This window comes from Dipodomys merriami, unplaced genomic scaffold (assembly GCF_024711535.1).
Source record: "Dipodomys merriami isolate MVZ:Mamm:240054 unplaced genomic scaffold, mDipMer1.0.p SCAF_188, whole genome shotgun sequence".
Lineage (NCBI taxonomy): Eukaryota > Metazoa > Chordata > Mammalia > Rodentia > Heteromyidae > Dipodomys > Dipodomys merriami.
In genome coordinates this window covers 2,315,582-2,339,486 of record NW_027203248.1, presented here as the reverse complement: position 1 = coordinate 2,339,486, position 23,905 = coordinate 2,315,582, and the positions used below count along the sequence as shown (strand labels likewise).

Here is a 23,905-nt window from a genome sequence, read left to right as displayed (position 1 = left end):
GCTTGCCTAGCATGTACAAAGCCCTGGGTTCAATTCTCAGCACTGCAAAGAAAAACTTGAAAGTGTTTCCTAAGGGAATATAAGGGAAACAAATTAATACAGTTGATGTAAATGTATGGTAGGGGAAAACATCCTGAACATTTAGTACTAAATGTTAATCACACAATATCATTAACTTTTTTTCGTATAGTTTCCAAAATTAAACTACAAATAGATACTGAAGTAGAAAAGTAAAATATGCTCAATGTCAAACTGCAGAAGTAGCAAAGAACTGAGATAAAAACTTCACTGTAATTTCATATGATACATATCAAATTATAAAACTGGACAAGAGGGAATTCAGTGTTAAGGTAAGTGATGTGTTAATTGATCAACTTGAAACAAATAGCATCTTGTTAAAGAACATGATAACTTTCACTGATTTAAGTCTGCAGGTTCAAAATGTAAAAATCTGGTGCCTTCTCTGAATTCTACTTGTAATTTTAAACGTAAGTACAATCTATTATAAAGTTTATTTTTCCCTTTTTAAAACAAGCTTGGTCACAAACGAAAATACTTATGCAGCATACCTACCTTACACCTAAAATAAGACTAGCTTCTCGCCTACTCATTTTCTGTTCAAATCCTCCTCTATAGTAGGATGAAATGCTCTGCACAAGAAAGAAAGGGCAAGAAATAATTAGTTCCATGCATGAGGTGGCATGACCTCAATCCCATTACATAGCTGTAGTAATACATTTTACTAGAAATCTTGAAACTGTAGGAAGAAAAGCACTAAACAATTATTTTGAAGAAACCAACAAAGATGAATATTTTAAAAGTTAAGGTATTTTTTTCACTTTAAAATGCATTAACTTTTCTATACTGAGATATAATTGAAGGAACAAAAATCAGTAGAAGCAAAATGCTCCAATGTTTTCTAAGCTCTACAGTATTTTTCTCATTGGATAACTTAGACCAAGCCATTTATGTTGTTATGACAATAATCATTGTGCCTACTAGAATGGCCAGCAGAGAAAAAGGGGGATTGTGTTATGAGATAGCGGTGAGGCAAGCCAAGAAACTCAGGAAACTGGACTGGTGTTATGAGCAAGTAAGCAACTATACTTGTTTTTCTCACCCCAATAAGAAGGTGTAAGTGAAAGGATCCTTTAAGCTTGATAGTATTGGATTATTTAAAGAGGTAAGACACTGCAGACTATTTTTCTGACCGTACTGTTTTGGGCCATAGTAAATATTTCCATTTGTGAAAATGAAATTATTTTAAGAAACAAACTATATCACCAAACAAGTGATATAGATGGCTATATTTTCCAATAGCTTTTCCCAAGAAGAGAAGCACTGGAATTTTGCTAGTTTTATGATGCAGTCTGAATGCAACCATACTCGAGACATTACAAATTATTATTCTGTATTATTCCATTTATGAAGCATACATAACCAAAAGAAATACAATTCATTTCTTTCTAAAAATTAACACTAAAAGAGAAGTGCTTTATTTTATTCGAAGGAGAATAAACAACTCAATTAACAACTCAAGTTAACCAATCTTCATCAGCTAATTCAGTGGCTGAAACACAAAAGTCTTCCAGACAACCATACAAGAACCGCATCACTGCATGTCTGAGATGTTTATAATAAACTATACTATAAAAACCATACTATTATTTATAATCATCTATTTGAATTATAGGTCAACAGAAGGATGACTGGAATCATTGTATTTCCTGATTTCAACTTGATCATAAAAAAGAAATCTCATTTTAAAAATTACTTCAAGTATTGGGACAAATTCAAAGTTGAAACTTAAAAGCTTAAACTATGCAGTTCTGTATATGTAAACTTATGACAATCCTGTAAATAGGCAATTTTTAAAGCATAGTAGATAACGTTACAATTTTATTTGACATTTGTTATTGTATGATTGCAATTACTACTTTCTCAAACATATGTACTATAATAGTTTAAAACACTAACAAGGAAAATAATGTGAGGAAAGTTTCCAGAGATACTCTGTCATTTTTGTTACTTAGAAAAATACTGGTATATTAAATCTCATTAAACCTTGCTTCCCATGAGTATTTATAAATGTCCAACAATGGTTAAAAATAAAACTAGATTTTTAGTGATTACTATAAAGATTTTTGGTGGTTCAGAAAAATCCTGATTTAAATCAGGAAAAACAAATTGAAGACCTTAAAAATAAATGGCTTTAAATTCCCCCACCAAAAATTAGAAATAATTATACATAAGTGGAAAACAATTATATTAATATATTAAAAACCAAAAGAAAGATCACTAATTAAAATACTAGAATGAATTATAAAAGTCCTCTGCTTTCTAAAAGTCATCTTTTGAAATTGTGAAATTCCAAGTCATCTTTTGAAATTGTGAAATACTTTCATTATGGTTTAAAAAGCTAAAAATGATCACTATACTACAATACTGTGAAATTTGTAAAATTCATGTAATCATTTAATCTCAATAAAAACTATTTAAAAAAATAAAAATAAAAAGCAAGAAATGAGAGCATGTACCTATAATCACAGCACTCAGAAAGCTTAAGTAAGAGGATTTCAAGTTTGAAGGAAGACTGGGTTATATATGAAGTTCAAGCCCTTTGGTTACATAGTGAGATATTGTCTCAAAAAAAAAAAAAAAAAAAAAAAAAGGAGGAGGCAAGTAGCAAACCAGGAAATTCAAATAAATCACAGAAGACTGAAAAACTGGTAAGACAGGCAAGAAAAATCACAGCAATCCCAAACAACAGGAAAGAAGAAACTCTTTTCAAGAAGAAAATGCAAATTCAAAGTCTAAAAATGTCACAAAAACCGGTATTATATTCATTTATTAATAAACAAAATCAGAAGTGATAGGCTAAATCTACTAAATACGCAAGGTTCTGGCACCCATCACTTTCCCCCTTAGGCTCAAAAAGAGAACTGCATGAATGGGATATCTCAAAAGGAGCAAAAGAGAGTATCAACAAATCCCAGTGCAGAACCCAGGTCAGGCAGGGAGCCATCCATATCAAGGAGAAAAACATACATAGTGTTCAACCTCTTCTGGAACCTGAAGTTCCTAAGCCTACGTAAGTCTACTTTGCTTACTTTTGAAGGACATAAGGCACTGTCTGGATTTATAAAAAACAAGATTACTATTACAATGTTAAATAATACAGTTGTTTCATATAGCTTGAGAGGTTTGTATTTATAGTGTACATGAGTCTATGACAAACGCACCTGTGTTCCCAGCCCACTGTCAACCCTCTTCAATTAAACTGAAGAAATAATCCTGCCAAACAGCTGAAGAAAACCAGGAATATTACTGATATTACTCACTTTAATACTCACACATCTCAAACTAACAACTAAGATCACCAGATATTTTACACAAACCTAGGATAAATGGAGAGAAAAGTAAAAGAATCAGAATGAGTAGATGAAAATTAGCTTTGGAAGGAGAAAAACTAGTAAACAGAAGAGAATTTGGCTATATTCTAATTAGTGTCCTTAGAGATATTAAAAAAATATCACAGCCATTAAAATGAGTTGTTAAATAAAAGAAGGAAGAATTCTTATCAATTTAAAAAGAAGGAGGCTGCAATGCTTGATAAGAAATGTACGCATTATCCTGCCCATGTAATTGTAACCCCTCTGTACAGTATGTTCACCAAAAAAATTAAATTAAAAAAATATTCTAGTATAAAATTCAGGTGAACTGAATAGTAAAACAGCCATTACTAAAGGCCAACCAAATGTTATGAAAAATAAGCTGTGGAAAGAATCGTAGAATGTACAGCAAAAAAGTTAAGAGCAATAGGAAATAAGAGAAAACATTAAGAGACAAAGGAGAGACCCAGATGTCATAAACCTTTCTAGTAACAGAGAAGGGAATTAATGAAGCTAAGAAATAAAGAATTTTTGAGATTTCAGAACATCAATTATAAAGAGAAAAATCCTAAAAACTTTCAGAGCTAAAAAACAAATACTGCAAAAAACCTGAAACTCCATGTAAACAACAAAAGAATACCGAAACCATAGATTGTCTGCAATGCAATAAGAAGGGTAGCAGAAATCTGAGTGGGCAGCAAACAGATGCTAAGCACTGAGATGTAGTCTCAGCACACAGTTCTGTATATCTTCTTCTCAGTTCATTTCAGAAAACTAGTAGTGAAAATTAACAAAAGAAAACAAAACATCCAACAGAAAAGAAATTTAAAACATTTATCAAACCACAGGAACAAATTACCCTTGGCGGTACTCAAAAAATGAAAAATAAAATTGTGTGAAAGGGAAAGATAAGATTCAACAAGAAGATGATAAACCTTAGAAGAAGCAAATAAAGTGTAAATAATAATGAAATAAAACTCACTGAAAATTGAGATTTCATCATTCTCTTGTGAATGAGAAATTTAGTGATACATGATTATAATTCCTATTATTTAAGTAGCCCTATTTAGTTCAGAAATTAAGCCACAGAATCAAGGCACTGTAAATGAGGTTTTTGAGGTTAAATTTTTGGGATTCATTAGCATGGAAAGAAAATATACACATTTATTTCTCAGTTTCTTTGGAGTGACTGATATTAAAAGAATTGTTTTAAAAACTTTTATCTTTACTAAAGTATTCCTCTAGTGATGATAATGATGATGATGATGGTGGTGATGATGATGATGATGATGATGATGATAAGAGTAAGAAAATATTCTAAGATGCTCCATTGCAAATTGTAAGAGTAGTACATTGTAGGGGAGAGGAAAAGCAGAGAGGACAGAATCTATGTTTTTTTTTTTTTACCTTGAAGCCCCCAAAAGGAAGGAACAGTGGTATATCATTTTCCTCTCCTTAAGATAGGCAGGTACAGGCTCAGTGAGCCTTATCTGTAAGCCTGCACTAAGCAGTGAAAACATTCTCATTTTCATGTTTTCTTTCTTTACAATGTTTAATAATACAATTGTTTCATGAATCTTAGGAGTTTTTACTTTTAGTATACATATATTTACTAAATACACCATAATGTAAGAAAGGTAATTTCCAAAATTCCATTTATTACTAATAAACAACATTATTTTAAAGAATGATGCCACTATTTCCATTACTGTTACTGTTTTGTACACAATCATTTATCACTAATCCTTCTGAATTCCTATTCTGTCTCACTCTAGTCTACACTCTAAGCAGCTGGGAGAAAGATAACTTAAAATGTGCTCACATTGCCCCTGGCTCAAAATATTCCAAAGGCACTGTATCATGGTCTATTAGACTCTAAGTGTATCGACCTAAGCTAGTATTATCATCTTCATAAACTCCACTGGAGTTACTCTTGCTCTAAGCTCATTCCACCACAGGACCTCTGCAGTGTCTTGGCCACCCGAAGGGTTCTTTTTGCAAATGCTCACATGAGCTTGCTTCCTCATCTTCTAGAGAGCCCTTGCCTGGTCTAATACAATGACTTCTCTCTGCTGTTATTATTTAAGCTCTTGCACTTAACATTTCAGATCTATCTTACGTCACTTGTTTATTTTGTTATTTCCACTAAAACATAAAATATAAGGTCTCAGAGGAAAATGTCTTTGTCTGGTTTGTGAGAATATCTTGCTGCCTACAACATTTGGCATATCGTAGGTAGTTGATGACTATATACTGAATGAATGCTGACAATCAAGTCCTTTAACCAAGTAAAATTGTAAGTAGAGAAACAGAAAATAAACCAACAATACCTCTAATCACAGACCTGCATACACAGTTTTATAATAAAATCTTTTGCAGCTCTTTGGAACCTGGGTTCAACCTGGGCTGTGACTGATCTTAGCTAGCCAAGCACCACAAGCCTGTAATGCCTTTGCTAAAACAAGCCATTCATTCTCAAATTGCTGCAAGGCACATTGATCTATTCCAGATCTGCTTCTATTTCCTAAAAGTCAATGTTTATGCCTCAATACTTCAGTGAATCTTCTTTGCATACTCTTCAGTGGTCTCAGACTACAGTCCATACTGTAACTTCTTAAATACCTACAACCACTCATTCTTCACTTATATTCAGCTCATTGAATTATCTACAATACTGCTAGATGAATCTATAAGCTGTAAAAGATTTCATGGCTGAAATCTTTAAATTCTGTGCTTCAGATGCGAATATATCTCAATGTACAAAGGGGACAAGTATGTAATACAAGGGGGCTGCAATAAACTCTTGGGTAAATTCCATCAAGGCAGGAACTGAGTCTGTTTTGTTCACTAACTATTCTCAGATTCTGGCACAGAAACTCGTAGATGGTGGGTATCCACTAAATGCTTATTGAATAACTAAGGTCATGAGTGATAATGCACACTTTTAATCCTCATGTAAGAGGATTCCCAAAGTGCTTTTGTGTCTTTTAACTAAAAATCATATCTGCGTCCTTTGTTCTGAGCTATTCTCTACTGCAGTCACTAGCAACCAAACACCTTGGACTCCAGGAAAGAGAAGATTCACCAATAAGTGTCTTGTGTGGAAGACAAACTACTCCTCAAACAGTCAGTGTCATTTTAATCACCTTTAAGAAAAAAGCCAGAAACTCAGAAGAGATCTCTCCCACCAGGCAATATTTTCCTGTTCTATCCAGTGGTAAAGTGGTAACTCTCCAAAACTACTCTAAAGACAAAGACTGAACTAATGATAAACATGTTTGTGGGGAAGGGCATCAGGGAAGGGGAGGACAGGAGTGCAGGAGTGCAGTAAGAAGTACAATCATTATATTCAATGTACTTTATGTAAAAATTGAATTACAAAATTTGAGAGTAGGGATGGAAGGGGCAATGGAGGAGGTGGCATTGATCAAGTTGTATTGCAATTATAATCTGACTTAGGGAATTATAACCTTGTTGTACAACTACTTAATAATAAAATTAAAAAATAAGTAACCTAAGTGTGACATAACTTTATTGACTAGGATAAAAATTAGTTGTTAAAACCAGGAATAATGTTCATATATGACAATATGATCAAGGAAACTTAAATGAATAACTTAGACAAACTCACAAATGATTTAATAAAGGAATTAAAGTTCTATAAAGGTTAGAAAATTCAAGATATTTTCTGACATTTTCCAATATGACATATGAATTTTCTAATCATAGACACATTTAACTTACAGGAGATGAAATTTTCGTTGCAGTTTCTGTGATTACTTGTTGTAAAGGTTTCCAGATCTGAAATGCATAACGACCTAAACAATGGAAGGAATAAATTCAAATAAGGCTTTCTATAACCAATCTCAGTCAAAGTGCTTGCCATATTGTTTTTTGCCATTTCAAATAAATATTTCAAACTTAACCAAGTAGACAGTAAAGTTTACTGAATGAATAGAATTTCATTTTAATGTCATGATCATAAGCAATGAATATATCAAGTTCTAGTTTAAGATCATGTTTGTGATATAATATCTTACACTCACAGAATGTTATAGGTTACAAAAAATAATATTGTAATATTTGACCTATAATGATGTATATAGAAAAGGTTCCTTATATATAAAAAACCTGATATTAAAATATTAACTATTTTTATAAACATTGAAATGTATAGAAAAATATTGTTTATAATATATATGCCATAGGAGTGCTTTAATAGTTATCATAATGTGAAAAATCAATTATTTGTGAAATATTTGCCATTTATGTGAACTATCACTTTTTGTCATTCTCTAAAAATATTAGTTAGTTTTGTTTTTTAAGGAACACTAATATTTAAATTTCCTTAAGTCTTAACAACTAATAATTTATAGGAAAATTGGTTCTAAAATGTTCTAAGGGCATCAGACAAGGATAAAATCCCAGCTAGCAAATTTGTCCTTTCCACTCTAATCAAAATGTGTGCCTGCTAAAAACCTGTGTCTGATACTATGTACTTCAATTCAAATTCTAACCATAAGCTTATATGCAAATCAAGAGTGCCACTAGGAAAGCTAAATTACTTACATCTTTGTGAAGACCTTACTTATTGATTCTACAATAGTAAAAAGAATATATATATATATATATATATATATATATATATATATATACATAGAGAGAGAGAGAGAGAAAGAGAGAGAGAGAGAAAATTACCTAAAAATTCTTCATAACTATAATCAGGCACAGCAACTGGATTCCTATTTCAGTGTTAGTAGATAGACTTCAAGAAATGGTATCTGATGTTTATATTTAACCATAGGCAAAAAGATCTAGTTATAACAAACAGTAGTATTTTCCCTCCCAAATTCTATTATTCAGTTTAATTTGGCTTAGCAAAGATCTACTACTCTGATTAGTAACACTGACTTGGCAGTAGCATGGTCTTTTCAGAACATACGTTTTTGGAAAAAGACCTAGAAAAAGTATGTTTCTCTCTAATTAAGAAAAAACTTGTATTTGAATTTATAATTGCTAGACCTATTCTACTATAAAAATTAATAACCAGCCGGGTGTCAGTGGCTCATGCCTGTAATCCTAGCTACTCAGGAGGCTGTGATCTGATTGTAGTTCAAAGCCAGCCCAGGCAGGAAAAGTCCTTGAGACTCTTACCTCCAATAAACCACCAGAAAACCGGAAGTAGCACTGTGGCTCCAGTGGTAGAGTGCTTGCCTAGAGCTGAAGAGCCAAGGGACAGCACTCAGGCCCATAGTTCAAATTAATAACCAAAAACTGTTTTATGTTCATGAACAAGTCTGTGAGAATTCTTTTTGAGATATGATTTTCTTTTCAGGGACCCCCAGAATTAGTTAAATACAGTAGTATAATTGTCACTTGGTCCTTTTGGCCAAAAGATCAAGAGGATCTGAGCCTCAAGTTTTATTTTAAAGCTCTTCTTGTTAAAGTATTTTCAATAATAACTATGTGAAATTAAAACCATGTAAAACAAAATAAAACTGTCATTTTTCTGTTAGAACTTAAATTTATAAAAACACAATGGAATGAAGTTTTATCTAAAAATATCCAATTACCAAGATAAAATCCAGAGATTTTAGAAACAAACAAAAAACAAACAAAAATCAACAAAAAAAATTCTCAAATTAACATTTAACTAAGAAAATTAGGACTCAGATATTTTTATGATTTTTTTTGATCAGTTGTAGGGTTTGAACTCTGGGCCTAAGTGCTGTCCCTCAGCTCTTCAGCTCAAGGCTGGTGTTCTACCACTTGAGCCATAGCACCCCTTCCGGTTTTCTGGTGGTTTATTGGAAATCAGAGTATCACAGACTTCCTGCCCAGGCTGGCTTTGAACCAAGATTCTCAGATCTCAGCGCCTGGCAATGACATTGTTTTTTTTTTTTTAATTTAATTTAATTTTATTTGTGAACACACTGTACAGAGGGATTACAATTACAAGGGCAGGATAATGTGTACATTTTTTATCAAGCATTACAGCCTCCTCCTTTGTTTACCCTTCACATCCCTTCCCAGCCTCCCCTCCCCACCCAATCCTCCCCACCTCCTCCCCTGTCCCCCCTTCCCCCCCATAACCAATGTTGTAAAGCTCGTTTTCGACATGACAACTTGTACTTCTCATTGTTGCAACAGGTCCACCTGTATCCTTAAACAACTGGTTTTTCCCCATCTCCTCCACAAGTTATACTGACATCAAATATAGTGAAAGCAGGGGTTATACTGTGGAGGAGGGACATACAAAGCAACAAAGAGATAATCTTATAAATGCATTAGAAACACATGCATGAAAGAAAAAAACATTAAAATACACATCTAAGGGTTCATTTTCCTGACATCACATTATCTGACCTTTTCCGCTTGACTCATACATATACTAGATATTACAAATAAGGGAAATCATGGGACCTATGTTTCTTTGGGCCTGGCTTACTTCACTTAATATAATTTTTTCCAAGTTTTTCCATTTCCTAACAAATGGGGCAATGTCATTCTTTCTGATGGAAGCATAGAATTCCATTGTGTATATATACCACATTTTCTTGATCCATTCATCTACTGAGGGGCATCTGGGTTGGTTCCATATCTTAGCTATGGTAAATAATGCTGCAATAAACATAGTTGTGCTGGTAGCTTTAGTTTGGTCTTGTTTGTAAACATTTGGGTAAATGCCCAAAAGTGGGATTGCTGGGTCATAGGGGAGTTCTATGTGAAGTCTTTTGACGAACCTCCATACTGCTTTCCAAAGTGGTTGAACAAGTTTACATTCCCACCAACAATGAAGTAAAGTTCCTTTCTGTCCACATCCCCTCCAGCATCTGTTGTTGTTAGAGTTCTTGATTTTTGCTGTTCTAACTGGAGTGAGGTGATATCTCAATGTTGTTTTGATTTGCATTTCTTTTATGGCTAGAGAGGTTGAGCATTTCTTCATGTGTCTATTGGCCATCCTTCTTTCTTCTTCAGAGAAGTTTCTCTTTAAGTCTTTCGCCCACTTATTTATTGGACAGTTGTTTCTTTGAGGATTTGTTGTTGGGGGGTTTAATTTTTTGAGTTCCAAGTATATTTTAGATATGAGACCCTTGTCCGTTGTATGGCTAGTAAAGATCTTCTCCCAATCCGTGGGTTTTCTATTGATCTTGCTAGCTAAATGACATTGTTTTTGAGACAATTTTAGTAGTCAAAAAAATTCTCCTGGATTTATTGAAGAATTATACCAATATGTTAAAAAATAAAGTAACAAATTAGAGAATAACTGTGTTTCTTAGGAAGAACTGACAGCTTAAAAATGTGTAAACTCATCTGCAAGAAAAAAGAAAAGTGAGAGCATAAAGAAAGCTCCTATTACTTGGATTTCATATTCAAGATTCCTTACTATTATACATTGTAAATCAATCTTATAAAAAATACTCAAAATATCTACTATTATTACATCTTGTTTTCTTAGGTCGTGGCCATTAATTTTATTTACTAAAGTTTATCCAAATTTTGTTCCACTGACTTGTTCAGTAATTATAAATAGCATAAAGAATAAGAATATATATAATGCCTGAAAACCCTTAGAAGATAAAGGGCCTACTCATGAATCACTATAGCAGCTATTTGGAAATTTTTCTCCTATAACATGTATTGATATTTATTCTTTATTTGCCTTACCTGCAAATGCAAGAGTTGCAACACCCAGTCCGACAGCTATCACTCTTCTTGCCTGGAGTGGAAAGAAAAAAATATTACTTAGAGCATTAAATGTTATGGTTTGATACTAAATTTTTGTTGTTGTTGTTGTTGTTCTGCACTGGGAATTGAATTCAGGACCAAGGGTTCTACCACTTGAGCCATGACCCCAGACCTTTTATTTTGTATTTTAGATAGGGTCTCCTGTAAACTTTTCCAGGCATAGCTTCAAATAGTAATTCTCCCACCTCTGGAAGATGTGGTCTCAAGTGGCTGAGAGCACAGATGAGATCTATCAGACCTGGTCCTTACAAGTAAAAATTTTGTAATAATGAGGATAATTACACTAAATCTACATATTTTTCAAACTCTGTTGTGAAGAACAGAACTTAAAATCTTCAGTGTGTATGGATTATATCTCCTGTTCACTTTTTTCAGCTAAATTTCAATGAACTAAAATAATTCTGGATTTTCAATTAATTTCCATATGCAGGAATTCATTTTAATATTACCTATTGGTAAAATGTTTTCTGTAGACTATTCTCAATAGTGGGTTTAATATATTTATCTTCTATAAAGATAAAAGGGACATATTTTGGCAGTCCTGTGGACTGAACTCAAACCCTTATGCTTCTACGCAAACACTCTACAACTTGAGCCCCTTCCTTAGTTCAGTCTTTGCTGCACTTGTAATTTTAAATTTTAATGAAACATTAGCTACAACTTTAGAAAAGAAGTCAAACTTGGTAAATAAAGAAAAATGATCATTTAAAATTAACTTTCAGGCTGGGAATGTGGCTTAGTGGCAGAGTGCTCGCCTAGCATGCATGATTTGATTCCTCAGTACCACATACACAGAAAAAGCTGGAAGTGGCGCTGTGGCTCTAGCGGTAGAGTGCTGGTCTTGAGCAAGAGAAGCTAATGGACAGTGCCCAGGCCCTGAGTTCAAGCTACAGGACTAGCAAAAATAAAAATAAAAGTTAGCTTTCTATCCTTTTCGACCAGGTTAAACATTTTTTTAATAAAAAAAAAGGATTTAGAATATTCCCAACCTAAAGTTATAAGCTAATTCTAATAAAAATCTATTTAAAATTCAGGCTGGATACGTAGCTCAGTAGTAGATCACTTGTTTAACATACAGAAGGTCCAAGGTTTAATTTTTTAGTAGGTTATATTCATACTGCTATAATTTATTCTCTGTAAACATCTCAGGAAATATATTTTAATGAGGGAGAAAGTTTTTTTTTTTTGGGGGGGGTCCGGTTGTGGGGCCTGAACTCTGGGCCTGGACGCTGTCCCTCCGCTCTTCAGCTCAAGGCTAGCTAGCGTTCTACCACTTGAGCCACAGTGCCACTTCCGGCTTTTTTCTTTTTGCTTATGTGGTGCTGAAGAATTGAACCCAGGGCCTCAGGCATGCAAGGCAAGCACTCTACCACTGAGCCACCTTCCCAGCCCCAAGGGAGAAAGTTTTATATATAGTAGAGCTCTGTTGTTCTCTCAGCATCCATTCTCCTTTTCTTTGTCTGACAGTGTCAGGATTTCCATTTTTAGCCAAATATATATCCAAGCCTCCTTTACATTATTGTTATTAGGTATGTTAACTAAGTGAGGGCCTATAGAATGTACACAGAATGAGGTGTGAAACTCATTAAAGTCCCTAGGAAGGGTAATGGGATGGGAAAGTCCCTTTCCATTTTCCTTTCCAGCTGTCTGGAAGTACTCATTACAACTGGATTGGTCTTCTGAACAAAGGCGACAGAACAGTAAGATAACAAGAGACTGTTTTTCCCAGTCCTGCAGCTGCTAGCCCAGACTACCTCTAGTTACAAAGATCAAGATGAAAGTTATTTACCTTCCTGGGCTGCTATTTGTTTGGGCAATTGTGGCTCAAACAAATTTTTTTTAATTTTAATTTTTATTTTTTGTGAACATACTGTACAGAGGGGTTACAATTACATGGGCAAGATAATGAGTACATTTCTTATCAAGCATTGCAGCTTTCTCCTTTGTTTACCCTTCACATCCCTTCCCAGCCTCCCTCCGTCCCCCCACCTAATTCTCCCCCCCCCACAAATTTTAATAGATACAGACATAGAATCACAGAAATGTTTTTTGTCTGATCTGTAAGATAAGAAAATCCTTAAGACTCTGCAGAAGATTCTTCAAAAAACTACAATAAGATGGATGCCAGTGGCTCATGCCTGTAATCCTAGCTACTTAGGAGGCTGAGATCTGAGGAGCAAGATTCAAAGCCAGCCCGGGCAGGAAAGTCTGTGAGACTCTTACCTCCAATAAACCACTAGAAAACCAGAAGTGGCGCTGTGGCTCAAGCAGTAGAGCACTTGTCTTGAGCTGAAGAGCTGAGGGTAGCGCCCAGGCTGAGTTCAAGCCCCACCACCAACCAAAAAAACCAACCAAACAAAAAAAAAAACTACAATAATCTCACTAGAGAATAGAATATATATTTCACATTGGTGCAGACATTGTTGAAAAGGAGACTGAAGCTCAAGAATATTAAAACTATAAAGCCCTTCAGTTCACAGTGTTCACGTTCTATAAGGAAAGACGCACTGAGTGTTGGTAAATCAAGGCCCCAATCATCCAGGGATATTCTACAATGAGAAACATCAGGTCAGAAAAGGGCAGCTGCCCAAAGGTGCTCTGGCATTGAAGTCCGGTAACTCTCCCAGAAATCAAGAGCTCAACACAGCTGATGAATCAAGTTCCTCTAGGCAACTCCTTCTTGGGGAGACAAGGTATATCCACCAGGCCATGACACTAGGACAAAAGCTTCAAGTTTCTCTTCTGATATTCCCTATTTGTTTCCTCAAATCCACTATCTACACTTCTCTGCTTAGTTTTGTATTTCTGTTTTCCCTTATTGCTAAAGACATTATCCAGTATGAACATGACCACTGGTTTCACCAACAGGAAAAAGCATGGTAGAACAAAAGGTAGAAGAGTGAAATAATTGTGCAATTTGGTCCTGTTTCTTCCCTGCCTTATTTCTGCTCTAGCTTTTCTATTGTATGTCTTCTCTGTGTTTACAATTCTCAGAGTTCTGGAACACAATTTGTAGCTTTGCTGCTTCACCTGAGTAAATAGCAGTTCCCAAATCTTGCTGATGATTTATTTTCTCTTCTCTTTTCTTTTCTTTCTTTTTCTTCCCTTTTCTCTTTCTTTCCTTTTCTCTTTTCTTTCCTTATTTCTTTCTTTTCTTCCTTTCTTTCTTCCCTTTTCTCCTTCATTTTTCTTTTCCTTCCTTCCTTCCCCTCCCTCCCTCCTTCCCTCCCTCCCTTCCTTCCTTCCTTCCTTCTTTCATCTCTCTCTCTCTCTCTCTCTCTCTCTCTCTCTCTCTCTCTCTCTCTCTCTCTCTCTCTCTCTCTCTCTCTCTCTCTCTCTCTCTCAGCTTATAGGGGAGTTTGAACCCAGGGCCTTGGGTTTGCTCAGCTTGCTTGCTTGCTGGTGCTACCACTTGAGTCACACCTCTAGCCTGGTCTTTTGCTGGTTATTTTGGAGAGGAAGTTTTGTGAGCTTTTCTTTCTGAATTGGCCTCAATCTTTGATCTTCTAGAGCTTAGCATTCCTAAGTAGCTACAACTGCAGGTATGAGCCACTGGCATACCTCTGCAAATATTCCCTTCATTAAATTATTTTCAATAAAAATCATCTGAATACCTGTTAGGATCTGTAAAAGGTACTTAAACTACTTTTTGCAACACTGGCTGTGACTAAGGCCCCCAAAATTAACTAAAAGCAGGCCAAAAGCTAAGTATTTATGCACATTGACCCGAATCTCTCCCATCTTGGGAATCCAGAAAGAAGTTATGAACAAGCAACTTTGAAAACAGGGAAACTGTTGAGCAGACAGAAAATGCCTTCTCATCATCTTGTCACAAAAGGTAAAAGTGCCCAAAATAAGGGAGCAGCCAGAAAGCTCAAAACAGAATCAACAGTAACTTGTTCACTCACCTCAAGAGATGATAGCAATAACAACTTCTTTCTCTAGAACCTCAGAGAATAAAGACTAAGATGACCTAATGATCACCCAGGCCACAACCACAAATGTGACTGCTTTAACTATGCACACCTCTCTCCCCCTACACTTAGTTCTTCGTACAGAGCTTACAGTTTGTGTCTGTGCTCAGAAGATGACTTAAGATGGGTTGAAGTGCTTACTTCAGTTCTTCCATGGATGTCCACACCATGTAATAAAACTCCTTTCTCTGCCCTTTACCATTACCATCGCTTTATTTGGTATATGGAGTTAGTGGACAAATGCAACATGTAGAACTCCTGGAATTTGGGCCTGGGGTTTAAAGGCCCTTGTGTATGACATATAAGAATACATATAGCATGTCAGGTGAGATGGCTCACACCCCTAATTCTAGCTATTCAGGAGGCTAAAATCATGGTTTGAAGCCTGTGCAGAAAAGTTTTTAGGACTCTATCTCCAAAATAACCTGCAAAAGCTCAATTGGAGGCATGGCTCAAGTAGTAGTGTCAGCTGAGCAAGAAAAGCATACTTGGCCATAGGACCTTTATAAAATGAGTTTTATGTAGGATCTTGTATATGGTGGGTCCCTCAATGTTTATCCTATGCTAATTTCATAAGGATGTTATACCTGTAATAATATCCTAATCTTATAATTATAATATTTACTATACTAAATTATATGTATTCTGTCTCTTTTAGTTTTTCTTAAATTTGATGAAATATATGCACCATCTTCCCAGCAAAACATGCAAAAATATATATGTAAATACTTGTGTATATATGCATATACATATACACACATCAAAATTTTTATTTATACAATTTGAGGCAACTAATATGTTTTCCTTACATCCTTAAAGAAAGAACAAAGCCGGGTGCCGGTGGCTCACGCCTGTAATCCTAGCTACTCAGGAGGCTGAGATCTGAGGATCACGGTTCAAAGCCAGCCCGGGAAGGAAAGTCCATGAGATGCTTATCTCCAATAGGAAACCAGAAGTAGGGCTGTGGCTCAAGTGGTAGAGCGCTTTCCTTGAGCTGAAGAGTGCAAGGACAGTGCCCAAGCTCAGAGTTTAATCCCCATGACTGACTAAAACAAAAAAGAAAGAAAGAACTCAACAAGCTTCAACATAAGAATCCTCTAGGGCAGAAAATCACTTGCTAAAGTTAAGGAAGGTTTTGCTTATCTTTTAGTTTCCACTGAACAGATTGGCCATGTATATTTCTTTTTTTACTCATCCAACAATAGAATGAGAAAATATTTTTATGATATGTTAATAAAATTAGACTTAATTTCTACCTCCAACTTTATAGAGAGAAAAACACAAGACTCTACAATATTGAACAAACACAAATTAAGTAGGACATTAAACTAAGGCTGTTCAGTAAATAAATGACCAAGTAAGGTAGGAGGATGGGGAAAAAAAAGATGAAAGGAATTGCTCAAGATGAACTGTACTCATAAATTGACATGCTGACATGAAACCCCTTTGTACAACTACTTAAAAAATGAGGGAAAAAAATAAATGACCAAAACTGTGCAAAAATTTTGCTTATCCAGACAAAAAGGACAAGGTACCATATAGCTAATCAGAACCCAAATTTCACTGTCTATGGGGGCACATGTCTCAGGATGCTGAGGTAGGAGGATGGAACTTTCATTCCACCCCAGGTGTCATAGTGAGACTTTGTCTGGAAAAAAAATTAAAATAACAGGGTTGGCACAGTTGTTCAGGACTATAATCACAGCTACTCAGGAAGCTACTCAGGAAGCTACTCAGGAGGACTGCAGTTTGAGGCAATCCTGCACAAAAAGGTTAGTAAGACTCTATGTTAACAAATATGCCAAGTATGTTGACATTTGCCTTTGATCCCAGCTATACAGGAAAGTAAGAAAATAACCATTTCATGCCTGCTCAAGCAAAAACAAGAGCTTGTCAAAAAATAAATAGAAAGGACTGGGGTATACCTCAAGTGGAGAGTGCCTGCCTAATAAGCATAAGATCTTGAGTTCAAACTCCAGAACTGCCAAAACAAAACAATAACAATAATGACAACAATAAAAAGTAATTTATTAGAACTAAAGTTTCTTATTGTAAGGGAGTTGTATCTGATTGACCTAAGTGCTTTTTAATTAAATTATATCAGAATAGTTTTTACTTTGTGAATATAATTAATTGAAAATAAAAATATTTGGAGGTTGGCATCAACCTGAAATCCAAAAAACAAACAAACAAAAAAAAACATATTCTAGACCACCTAATTTTCTATTCTGAAATTTAAAAAAAATCCTTTTCATCAATTTCTATGTGAGAACATTAAGATGTTGGATCAAAACATGAGTTAAAACTAACTGGTCTAGAATATGTTACCTAGAAAGAAAAAAAAATTTACTACTTATCATTTTTTCATTCCATAGAAAGCTATTGGCATTTCTTTTCAAACACAAATAAATGATCAGAAATCTTCCCAATCTTCTACCTACCTGAATGATCCAAATTTCAAATGTGAAAAAACAGCAAGTACAAGAGGAAAGTCAATCTAAAGTCTGAGTAGATCAGTCACAGAAACTATATATTTATTTGAACTTATTTTATAAATAAAATAACATCTAAGTGCAATCTTTTAAACACCCAAAGTTCATTGGTAAACAGAGAATTCTATCAACACATTCTCTATTTTATGACAGTTGAAAAATAATTCACTGTTTTGTCATATGCTATTTCTCATTTAAACTTCATTACTGATCTTCAAGGTAAAATGGTCTATTTTGTTTCTTTTATTACTTATTAATGATTTATTGACTATTTATCTTTGAGACAAAGTCTCACTAGGATGGTCTTGAACCCATAACCTTCTGTTTCTACCTGGAGTTCTAGGATTATTGACCTCTACTCCAATGAAGGAGAACGAACACAGGGCCTTGTATATGCTAAACAAGTGCTTTACCATTGAGCTACATATATCCTGAGCCCTTGGTTTCTTTGATACAAGCAATATCTTCTTTAGTCAAGTTGCAAGCATGAAGATGTAGTTCAATTTTTATTTTGAATGTTTTTTTTTAAAACAACTGGTGTTTTAAAACTAAATTGCCAGTAACAGAATGAGAAAAATGACATTGAAATAGACAATATAAAAACTAAATGGTGATTCAGGCATATTGTTAGTACCATAAGTACAGTACTTTTCTATCAACTAGGCAATAACTGGGTTAAATGTCTAAATTGTTCATGCGATCAGATACATATCACAGTACATTAAAGAATTTAACAGAAATAAAGAAATGTTATTGGTTATTTGTTTGACTCAGGAAAATCAAGATATATGCTGAAAAATAAAATAAATTAGGTGGTGTGATTTACAAGAAAGGTGGATATATTCCTGCACTCTGGCATAGGTGTCATGCATGTACATTTAGCAGATGGTGAGTGGTAAATGTAGATGTCATAGGAAGCTTTCATCCCTTTCCTCAGTGCCCACAGGCTGCCTTGAGCAATGGTATAGGCTCTCTTCTGTTGCTAATAACACAACACCACAGACTGGGTAAGTTACAGACATAAGAAACTATTCATTTTTAGTTCTGATTCAAAAGACAGGAGCCACATCTGGTGATGGCCTTCTTGGACAGGGCCCTTAGATGTTGCATGTGCAGTTGCTACTGTATCCTGCCTTCCTCTTCTTCCATTAAACAAACAAACAAACAAAAAACAAAACCTCAGGGACCTCTTGCATCCTTGTGCTTGCTTGCCAAGCACGTGTTCTGCCACTTGAATCTCCACCAGCACCTCCTCAGTTCTGTCTTCTCAAAAAGGCACCAGTATTCATTCATCCAGGCTCCATCCAGATGAGTATGCCCTAATCCTAATCACCTTTCAATGGCCTGTCCTTAAGCATTATAGTCAGAAGAGGCAAATCGTAGCAGGCAAAGTTAGCTCTGAAACATCTCCTTTGAAGATTCAGATGTATATGGCTCAGAAATATAGCTAACATTTTTATGTTGCAGATCTAAGTAAATTTTAGGGGTTGGGGCAGAGTACACAGATACAGGGTTTGGCATGATAAATAAAATAAAATGAACTGGGTGCCAGCGGCTCATACTTATAATCCTAGCTACTCAGGAGGCTGAGATCTGAGGATCATAGTTCGAAATCAGCTCAGGCAGGAAAGCCTGTGAAACTCATGCAAGAAAGCCCGTGAGACTCTTATTTTCAATTAACTACCAAAAAAAAAAAAAAAAAAAAAGCTAGAAGTAGAGCTTTGGCTCAAGTGGCAGAGTGCTAGCCTTGAGCAGCAGCAGCAGCAGCAGCAACAACAACAACAAAAACAAACCTTCAAAGACAGTGCCCAGGCCCCAAGTTCAAGCCCCAGAACTGACATAAAAAATAAAATCTAGGATATGTTTTGTTGTTATTACTATACAAAATTCAGTTAGGATATAGTTATATCTGTAGAAAAGGCTAATCTTTCTATGTGTATGCACACACACATAATAAATCAATTATAAACTTCATCAAAAAATTCTTTTTTGCCAGGTGCTGGTAGTTCATGTTTGTAATCCTAGCTACTGTACTCAGAAGGCTGAGATCTGAGGATTGCTGTTCAAAGCAGCTCAGGCAGGAAAGTCTGTGAGACTCTTATCTTAAAAGGGCTATCTCTTACCCGCCAGAAAACTGGAAGTGGCACTGGGCTCCAAGTGTAGAGCACTAAGTCTTAAGCAAAAAAGGTCAGGGGCAGTGCCAGGCCCTGAGTTTAAGCCCCACGACTGACAAAAAAAAAAAGTTATTTTACAATTTAGTTAGACTGTTGTGTGAGAACAATAATATATCTAACCTTTTCTTTTTTACAAACTTAAAAAATTAGGTTTTGGGGTTTTTTGTTGTTGTTGTTGGTCATGGGACTTGAACTCTAGGCCTGAGTACTGTCCCTGAACTCTTCAGCTCAAGGCAAGCCCTCTACCACTTGAGCCACAGTGCACTTCCAGTTATTTTTCTCGTAGTTTATTGGAGATAAGAGTCTCACAGACTTTCCTGCCCAGGCTGGCTTTGAACTGTGATCCTCAGATCTCAGCCTCATGAGTAGCTGGGATTAAAGGCGCCCAGCTAGAAATTCACGTTTTAACAATCTTGTCATGGTCGCTATGGAAAGACATTGTATTTTCACAAATAAATGGTATGAATGGACAATGATTTAAAAAATTTTTAAATCTATGTCTTTATACTTGCCCAAAATGCTGAGAAGCAGTTCCCATTGTATTCTGTCTGACCTTATATGATGCATGAACATTTTTAATTGAAAATTTTGCAGTCCAATGTTGTAGAAAGAACAGATGGTGAATTCTCAATCAGAGAATTTATTGGTTTCAAAATGGTAGGAGAGGTACCACAGAGTATCCTTTTCTTAGACTGCTAAGCCTGGCTAGAGAAAAGTCTCAGTTCATACAGAATAGCATCATTACACAATTGGTTTTTTTGTTTGTTTGTTTTTTTGCCAGTCATGGGGCTTGAACTCTGTCCCTGTGCTCTTCAGCTCAAGGCAAGCACTCTACTGCTTGAGCCACAGTGCCACTTCAAGTTTTATAGTAGTTTATTGGAGGTTAGAGTGTCACAGACTTTCCAGCCCGGGCTGGCTTTGAACTGTGATCCTCAGATCTCAGCCTCCTGAGTAGCTAGGATTACAAGTGTGAGCCACCAGCACCCAGCACAATAAATGGTTTTGACAGCTGTTAATCCTTGAACCTTACTAAGTATCATCTTTTTCATTCTAATCAATAAATTCAAAACTTTCAGTGGTCTCACACCCCTTTATATTTTTCTTTCATGCACAAAACATGAATCACCTCATCCTTCTACCCTTATATCCCTAAATATGTGAGGAGTATGTTATGGAAAGTCAATGGGCTTCAAAGTCAATCAGGCCTGAGCCCTAATTCCAATTTAACATTTACCAGTTCTGAGACCCTAAGCTATTCTATGTGCATTGTGTTTTTCATCTATAAAATGGGCTATGAATATATCATACAATGCACACAATGAGTTAAACAAAGTTATGAAAAATGGCTGAGACTGTGAATATGAGAGGCACTGTTATATTCTTCTTCACTCACATCTTTGTTCTTACTCTTCTTGTTCTACTGTGCCCTATTCCTAAAAATTATCATTCTGCAAAAACAACTTCAATATTATCTCAGTAGTTTTCCTTGCTTACTTCTAAAACTCTTCCGTGTTCTCATAGACTCAGTAGGTCTTCCTACTGCAGTAGGTAATATAGCACATTATTCAAAACTGGCTTATCTGTCTATTTTGAACCCCTTTAAATGTGTGAACTTCTGAAAATAGGGACTGTATTATCTTCTTGAATTTTTAAAACTCTACTAAAGGACCCGATAAATCATATGTTTTTAAAAGGTTTGTAGAATGGAATGAAAAGGACCTAAAGGAGCTTCCTCACCATACAGATGTCCCTTGTAACTTGTATTATCTGTTTACCATATGGGTAAGTGAAATTATATTTTGAAATGGGAAAATATTATGGACAATGTTAGCCAAGTTAAATTAAAAAACTACCATGCAATCATGCCTATGTATAACCTAGACTAAGTAAATGTATCCAAAAGTTTCATGGGATACAAAGAAAATAGAAGGCCTTCTGTCTATTAAAGTTTCCTTACCATTGGACAAATAGGATTGCATGAAATTGCAGAGCTTCTGCATGGCAAAGACCAATAGAAAGCCCATGGGTTGGGAGAAGATCTTCACTAGCCATACAACAGACAAGGGTCTCATATCTAAAATATACCTGGAACTCAAAAAATTAAATCCCCCAACAACAAATCCTCAAAGAAACAACTGCCCAATAAATAAGTGGGCTAAAGACTTAAAGAGAAACTTCTCTGAAGAAGAAAGAAGGATGGCCAATAGACACATGAAGAAATGCTCAACCTCTCTAGCCATAAAAGAAATGCAAATCAAAACATTGAGATACCACCTCACCCCAGTTAGAATGGCTATAATCAAGAACTCTAATAATAACAGATGCTGGAGGGGATGTGGACAGAAGGGAACCTTACTGCATTGTTGGTGGGAGTATAAACTTGTTCAACCACTTTGGAAAGCAGTACGGAGGTTCTTCAAAAGACTCCATAGAGCTCCCCTATGACCCAGCAATCCCACTTTTGGGCATTTACACGAATGATCACAAACAAGACCATACTGAAGCTACCACCACAACTATGTTTATTGCAGCCTTATTTACCATAGCTAAGATATGGAACCAACCCAGATGCCCCTCAGTAGATGAATGGATCAAGAAAATTAGGTATATATACACAAAGGAATTCTATGCTTCCATCAGAAAGAATGACATTGCCCCATTTGTTAGGAAATGGAAAGACTTGGAAAAAATTGTATTAAGTGAAGTAAGCCAAGCCCAAAGATACATAGGTCCCATGGCTTCCCTTATTTGCAATAACTAGTATATGTCTGAGACAAGCAGAAAAGGTCAGATAAGTTGATGTTAGGTTAAATGAACCCCAAGATAAGTAGTCAAATGCTTTATCTTTCATGTGATTGTTTCTAACATATTTAAAAGATGATTTCTTTATTGTTTTGTATTTCCCTTTCCCATGGTATAACCCCCATTTTCACTGTATTTGATGTTGGTATAATTTGTGGAGGGGAAGGGGAAAAACAAATCATTTAAATAGGGATACAGGTGGACCCATTGCAACAATGAGATGTACAAGTCGTTGTGTCAAAAAATGAACTTTACAACTTTGGCCAGGGGTTGGAGGGGGGGTGAGGGGGGTAGGGATGGGGCAAGGGTGGGAGATGGGAAGGAATGGGAAGGAAACAAAGGAGGAGGCAACAATGCTTGATAAGAAATGTACTCATTATCTTGCCCATGTAATTGTAACCCCTCTATATGGTATTTTTATAATAAAAAAATGATTAAAAAAAAGTTTCCTTACCAAAGTAAAATGATGATAACCTGTAGCTCATGAAGGAAAACAGGAAGAAATAATTATTAAAAGAAAAAGTAAGAAATTCTCAATAAAAAGGGTAGATAGCTGGGTGCTGGTGGCTTTCATGTAAATCCTAAATACTCAGAAGGCTAAGATGCACCGGATTGTAGTTTGAAGCCAGCCCTAGCAAAAAAGTCCAAGAGATTCCAAAATAATCGGCAGCAAAAAGCCAAATGGAGGCCATGGCTCAAGTATTAGAGTGCTAGCTGAACAAACAAGCTAAAGGCCCTAAGTTCAAGTCCTGATAACAAAAACAAAAGCAATTTATCAAATAGTCACTTGAAGGCAATCATCTTGACTATTCAACTGATCATCTCTCAATTAATTTAAAAGCTACTAGAGAAATGTATGTGTGGCTCAAGTATTAAAGTGCTAGCCTTAAGTAGAAAAAACCAAGTGAGAGCGAAAGACCCCTTGAGTTCAAGCCCAGTGTCCACACACACACACACACACACACACACACACACACACACACACACACACACACACACACACACACACACACACACACACACACACACACACACACACACACACACACACACACACACACACACACACACACACACACAGCTACTAAAGAATGTCCGGTCTACCTAAAGACAAAGTCACCCAACTTATGAAGCCAAATTTTAGCAACTGAAACAATAATACAAATGAGGATACCAAGAATGGTTTACACAGTGTATGCACCATGGAGAAAAATACAGCAAGTAAAGGAATAGGTGTGTGTTTGTATAGGGCAGCCAAAAAATTCAAACAGAGCAGAAGGAAATGCTTCACTGAAAAAGTGACTTTTGAAAAATATAAACAT

At 35.5% G+C, this 23,905-nt stretch overlaps 1 protein-coding gene across 1 annotated transcript in view; it reads right to left on the bottom strand.

Moving 5' to 3' along the window:
• Nucleotides 1-23,905, bottom strand: part of Dnajc15 (DnaJ heat shock protein family (Hsp40) member C15) — a 41,714-nt gene that overhangs the window by 7,343 nt on the left and 10,466 nt on the right. Inside the window, exons 2-4 of the mRNA XM_070026710.1 lie at nucleotides 11,061-11,112; nucleotides 7,137-7,210; nucleotides 574-650 (exon numbers count right to left, since the gene is read on the bottom strand). Coding sequence (XP_069882811.1) covers nucleotides 574-650; nucleotides 7,137-7,210; nucleotides 11,061-11,112 — 203 coding nt within the window. The remainder of the gene's footprint in view (nucleotides 1-573; nucleotides 651-7,136; nucleotides 7,211-11,060; nucleotides 11,113-23,905) is intronic.